The following is a 6,247-nucleotide window of genomic DNA, read 5'->3' as shown; positions in this document are numbered from 1 at the left end:
TTTTTTTTACATTTTATTTATTTTATTATTATTATTATTTTGAGTCTCGCTCTGCTACCCAGGCTGGAGTGCAGTGGTGCAATCTTGGCTCAATGCAACCTCCGCTTCCTGGGTTCAAGTGATTCTCCTGCCTCAGCCTCCCAAGTAGCTGGGATTACAGGTGCTGGCCACCATGCCTGGCTAATTTTTGTATTTTTAGTAGAGATGGGGTTTTGTCATCTCTGTTGAGACAAGTTGGCCGGGCTGGTCTCAAACTCCGGACCTCAGGTGATCTGCCCGCTTTGGCCTCCCAAAGTGCTGGGATAACAGGCATGAGCCACTGCACCTGGCCATTGATTGTCCCACATTCTTAATGCCTAGCAGCCTAGATATGGCTTAAAGAAGATCCTCAGTAAATACCTGTTGGATGGATGGATGGATGGATGGATGATCAGATGGATAGTAGCTGGATGGGCGGGTAAATGAATGGATGAGTGAATGGGTGGATGGATAGATGGAAGGATGGATAATGGGATGGGTGAATAGATAGATGGATGATCAAATGGATAGATAGATATATGGGTAGGTAGGTGGATGGATGTCAGATGGATGAAGAGATGATCAGGTGGATGGATGATCAGATGAATGAGTAGATAGATGGGTGGGTGGATGGATGGATGGATGAATGGTTGGTTAGATGCATAGAAGGATAAGTTGATAGATGGATAGTCAGATGGAAGGATTGGTGAGTGGATGGATGGAGATCAGATGAATGTATGGATAACAGATGGGTGAATGGATGGATAGATGATCAGATGACTGGATTGATGAACAGACTGGTGAGTAGGTAGATGGGTGAGTGAATGAATGAACTAGTGGGTGGATGGATAGATAGATGGATGCATGGAAGGATAATAGGATGGGTGAATGGATGAATGGATGGGTGGATGAATGGATGGATGCATGTATGCATGGAAGGATAAGTGGATGGGTAGATGGATGGATGGATGGATGGATGGATGAATGGATGACTGGGTGATTGGATAGATGATTGGATGGATGATCAAATGATTGGATGGGTGGGTGAGTGAGTGGATGGATGATCAGATGGATGGATAGATGATCAAATGGATAAATGGGTGATTAGATGGATGAGTAGATGAGTAGGTAGGTGAATGAATGGATGGGTGGGTAGATGGATGAATGGTTAGATGGACAGATGGATAGATGGATGGGTGGATGGATGATTAGATGAGTTTATGGAAGGATGATGATCACATGGGTGAGTAGATGAATGAATGGATAGGTGGGTGGGTGGGTGGGTGGATGGATGGATGGACAGATGATTAGATGAGTTTATGGATGGATAGATGGATGATCACATGGGTGAGTAGATGAATGAGTGGGTGAGTAAATGAATGGGTGGGTGGGTGGATGGATGGATGGATGGATGGATGGATAGATGGATGATCAAAGGGATGGTTAGATGGAGGGATGAATAGATGGGTGGATGGATGATTGGATGAATGATCAAATGGTTGGATGGGTGGGTGAGTGAGTGGATGTATGGATGATCAGATGGATGCATAGATGATCAAATGGATAAATGGATGATTAGATGGATGAGTAGATGGGTGGGTAGGTGAATGAATGGATGGGTGAGTAGGTGGATGGATGGACAGATGATTAGATGAGTCTATGGATGGATAGACGGATGATCACATGGGTGAGTAGATGAATGAGTGGGTGAGTAAATGGATGGGTGGGTGGATGGATGGATGGATGGACAGATGGATGATCAAAGGGATGGATAGATGGACAGATGGATGGATGGACGGATGGACGGACAGACGGGTGGTGAATGGGTGGATGAATGAATGATAAGATGGATGGATGACTGGATGGAGGTGGATGATGGTGAATGATCAGAGATCTTGTTGTTGAGCAACCCCACAGTTGCCCCATCTCTATAACCTTCAGTGTTTCTGACTCCATCTCCTCAGGACTCAGTGTGTTTATCCTAGGTCATCCTGCTAGCTTTTCTCTCTCTCTGTCTCTCCCTCCCTCCCTGGCACAGCCCCTGCCTAGGCCCTCACCATACCCTCCCATGCTCTACAGCTGAGTCTCTCTCAGTGCAATCTGTGAGATGTTGGTGGACATGTACCTATTCTGCATCCACAGGGCGGCTGTGCTGAAACTATCCTCTACCCTCCCTGCCCTGCCCCATGCCTGAGACATCCTTCCCCTTCAGGGTTGAGGGCCCACTGTAATTCATTCATTCATTCATTCAACAGATAGTTACAGTGTGCCTAGTGTATGCCCGGCACTGTGACCTCATGAAGCATGCACTTCAGTGGGGGACGCAGACAAAATCAGAATAAGTAAAACATATGTTGCATTAGTTGGTGACAAATGCTGAGGAGATTTTAAAAATGCAGACAAAGGAGATAAGAAGTGTTGGAGTGGTTGTGATTCTGGATTGTGAGGCCAGAAAATGCCTCCTGAGAAATGCCGTGGACTAAAAACCAGAAGTGAGCAAGTGAGCCTCGGGTCGTCTCAGGGGAGAGCATTCCACGTAGGGGGCAAGGCACACAAAAAGACCCTGGGGCGATGCCCACCCTCTCTCAAGTGTTTGAGGACAGCCGGAGGGGCTGGAGTGGAGTGAGGCGGGCAAGGGGGAAGGTGGGGTACCGGTCTGGTCACACAACCACTGGAGAACACATCGAGGCAGGCTGCTGCCAACACAGGGTCCCTTCACCTGCCGTGGCCAAGGAGGGTGGGGAGAGGCAGTCTGCGGAGATGTCTTGAAGCAGGAGGCAGGACGGGAGATGGATGTGGGTGTGAGAGACAGAGGTGACGAGGAGGACTCTGAGGCATGGGTGGGGACTGGATGGCAGCTGTGCTCACTGAGGCTGAGGAAGGGCTGGTTTGAGGAAGATTTCGGGTTTGGACTAGGTGACTTTTCATGACTGTGAGATGTGCAGGGGAGAAGGCAACGAGTTAGGGTAGATGCAGCAGTCTGGAGCTCAGGGATATGTAGGCTGGCGACCCCCCACCCCTCCTCGGACACAGCTCCAGCCACGTTATGGGAGCCTCCCGTGACTGGACTCAGCGATGGGGTCTAGCCAGCCTGGCCTCTGCAGCGTCCCCTCCCAACAGCTCACTTTGCAGGGGTCTGTGATATTCTCCCAGCCTCTCCTGCCCGGGCAGCCCTCTTCTGCCTGTCCCCCAGTGTCCAGGGAGCTGGCTGCCTCTCCCTGTTGCTCCTGCCCACCCTGGCCATCCCATGCTGGCCGATGGTGCACCCTCAGTACTGCCAGCTCAGGTCTTACCCCACCCACCCATCCCAGGCCGAGCTCCAGACCCCAGGCCAACGACCATCCTGACCTCCTTCCCTTCACCCCCAGCGCTGACCCACCAGCGCCCAGTGGCATTAGCACCAGCCCTGATTCTCCGCCAGTGCAGGCCGCCACCGCCCTCCCCTTCACCCACATCCACCCAGCTGTCAGCCCTGGTGTTTCTCGGCCCCTCCCAATCACAGCTGCTGACCGCAGGCTCTTCTCCCACCACTTCAACAGGTCCCCCAGAGCACCTACCGGACGCCCAAGGAGCAGCAGCAGCTGGAGACGGTCAAGAGGTACAACCGCCGAAAGGCCGAGGTGAGCTGTGTGCAACCCCCGCCTTCCTAGAGACCCCATGTAGGGGATGTGTGAAGGGAAGGCGTGGCAGGGGCGAGGGAGGAGGAGGCAGGAGGAGGAAGCTGGCTGGGAGCCTCATCCTCCCATGGCTTGGGGGACACCGGGCAGTGGCTGGTGGGACTGGAGCCGCCGCATTCCTGTGGCAGGAGCTGCTGCTGAGGGCAAACGTTGAGGAACTGCGCTGCGCCATGCCCAGGTCCTGCAGGGAGCCCACACAGGTACCAGCCAGCTCTCTCAAGACCCGCCATCCAGGTGGCATATTCTCAAGCCATCAGAAAGTTCCTCCCAACGCCATTGCAGTGGCCACTTATGTAGCCTTCTACCGCTGAGGGCCGAGGCGGGGTGGATTCCCAGTAACACTGGGAAAGAGGGCTTCGAGCCCACTGTGGTGTGGCTCCTATGCGGGCGGGTGTAGACGCACACGCATGTCCCCTGGGAGGAAGCTAATGGGAAAGCACCTGCAGGCCCTGGCCCTGGCTGTCTCCAGATGTTCCGTGACGAGCACTGCATGCCTCTAAGGAAAAAACCAACACAGGTATGTTTGCCAATAAAGAAAAAGAAAAGCAATGAGGACAGGAGCACGGCCCTGCTGGGTGGCAGTGGTCCCACTGTGAGGGCATGAGGGCAGGCCCAGGGTGCGCAGCCCACATGGTGCGTGTGGTGGGGCCTCAATGGCTAAGCGCTCAGAGGGGTGGCCTTTGCAGCCACAATCCTCACTGCAGCTTGCAGTGCCCACCTGGCAGCTGGATGCTGGGCTGGGAGCAGACAGGCTTGGAGAGAGGCCCTGGGGGCCAGCCAGACCCCAGCTCTGGGGTGGCTGACGAGAGGGTCACTGAGCCTGAGGCCAGGCTGCCCTGACTGGGAGCCGCTATTCCCAGGCCCAGCACCCTCCCTGTTCCCGCCTGGGTGGAACCCCAGCAACGCTTGCGAGGCATTGGAAGACGGATGCTGAGCTAGGTGGTGATAGGGATGGCAGCTGGAGTGAGGACGAAGGGGAGGGAGCCAGGCCTCCGCGGGGGCTGGGCCAGCATCTACCTGGAGTGTGTTTGGGGGTATCCAGCAGGCACAGGTGCCAGGCGGCCAGCTCTGCCCTGACTCCTGCAGGGCTCCAAGCAGCAGCTGCAGCTTCAGTTCCCACCCCGAATCCGAAAGACTCCAAAGCTGACCTTCTATAGGGTGAGGAGTGCTCCTGGATGGTCACGCCCCTCTCCCTGGGCACCCATCCCTCCAGACCTTTTCTGCCCCTAGAGGCTCAGACGACCTGAGCTGGGGACCCAGAGCCCCAAGGATGGTCACACCCTGGGGGAGAGGGAAGCACCCTGGCAGGGGGCAGGCATGAAGGGCACAAGGGCAGGAGGAGCCCTGGCTGCTCCCAAGGGTCCCCTCAATCCCCCACCACAGCCAGTCCCCACTCCCTCAGCCCGACAGCGTCCTGGTCAAGCTGAACACCACGGCTATCCTGCGGGAAGGGGCCTTGTACCAGCGCCAGGTGGAGCAAGAGCTGCAGAGGTGAAGGGTGGCAGCCCCCACCTGCGTTCTACACATCACCCATGGGAGCAAAGGCCCAGAGCAGGGCCTGGGGGCAGCGGGGCTCAGTGGAGAGGGGCTTGGGGTCACAATAGGCTGTGGTCCTGCACAGCAGGGGCGGCAAGCAGGATGATGCCAGGGCCACAGGTGCACCTTACAAAGATCATCCCGGCTCAGTGAGGGGCGTGAATGGGGGTGGAGGGACTCAGCAAAGGCCGGCCCACCCCAAACCTCCCTTGGAGTTACCTTGTCCCTGGACCCCCTCCCGATGGCCCTGTCTCCTAGAGCACCAGGGCTGTAAACCCCTGTGCTTACCCCACACGGTGTGGTCACGTCTTTCCTTGTCTGCAACTCAGGCTGTGGGGGAGCGTGGGCGGCTGACCAGACGGAGGAGTGGACACACAGAGGGGGTACAGGGGGAGGGTGGCCAGGCCAGAGGAGGACAGAAGGCTGATGGATGGACAGATGAGGGACACAGGGTTGGTGGATGGACAGACAGTTGGACAGAGTGGATTAAGGGAGGGGTGGGTAGATGGGGCTGATGGGTGGACACGCAGGTAGGGGAACCAGAGGATGGGTCGACGGTGGGTCAGGGTAGGAGTAAGGGCAGACCACACAACTGGGTGTCAGGAGTAGAAGGCCATGCCTGCACGGCCGCTGTCCCCCAGGGAACCTATGGCCACCCAGTAGCCTCCGTCATGGGAGGAGCCCCAAGCTGTGCTTCTGTCCCTCTTTGCCCAGGGTTGATAAGCTTGTGGACGGGGCTGGGGACTTCTCTGAGTTCCTCGAGTGGCAGAAGAAGATGCAGGCGAAGGACCGGGAGGAGCAGCTGGCCGCGGGCGAGTGCCGGCGGCTGCAGGGGAAGCTCAGCCACGAGGAGGCTGTCCTGGCCCGGCAGAGCCTCGTGCAGGAGAACAAGCAGAAGGCGGAGCAGCAGAAGGAGCAGGTGGGTGCCATGCAGGGCAGCTGGCCATGGGGCAGGCAGCTAATGTGTGCCCACCGGGAGCTGCAGGGTGGGGCCGGCAGAGGAGCCGAGTGTCCAC

At 56.3% G+C, this 6,247-nt stretch overlaps 1 protein-coding gene across 3 annotated transcripts in view; it reads left to right on the top strand.

The window, feature by feature from the left end:
• Positions 1 to 6,247, top strand: part of CFAP99 (cilia and flagella associated protein 99) — a 45,387-nt gene that overhangs the window by 27,044 nt on the left and 12,096 nt on the right. For 2 of the 3 annotated variants that reach the window (XM_037733411.1, XM_037733410.1), the window contains exons 7-11: positions 3,558 to 3,638; positions 3,824 to 3,888; positions 4,775 to 4,853; positions 5,098 to 5,186; positions 5,946 to 6,150. In XM_037733411.1, the coding sequence (XP_037589339.1) occupies positions 3,558 to 3,638; positions 3,824 to 3,888; positions 4,775 to 4,853; positions 5,098 to 5,186; positions 5,946 to 6,150 (519 nt within the window). Of the gene's footprint in view, positions 1 to 3,557; positions 3,639 to 3,823; positions 3,896 to 4,774; positions 4,854 to 5,097; positions 5,187 to 5,945; positions 6,151 to 6,247 lie in introns of all 3 variants that reach the window. The other variant, XM_037733412.1, reaches the window with a different exon arrangement.

Source organism: Cebus imitator, unplaced genomic scaffold (assembly GCF_001604975.1).
Source record: "Cebus imitator isolate Cc_AM_T3 unplaced genomic scaffold, Cebus_imitator-1.0 Scaffold522, whole genome shotgun sequence".
Lineage (NCBI taxonomy): Eukaryota > Metazoa > Chordata > Mammalia > Primates > Cebidae > Cebus > Cebus imitator.
The sequence above is the reverse complement of the archived record's forward strand: the minus strand, read 5'-3'. Positions and strand labels throughout refer to the sequence as shown.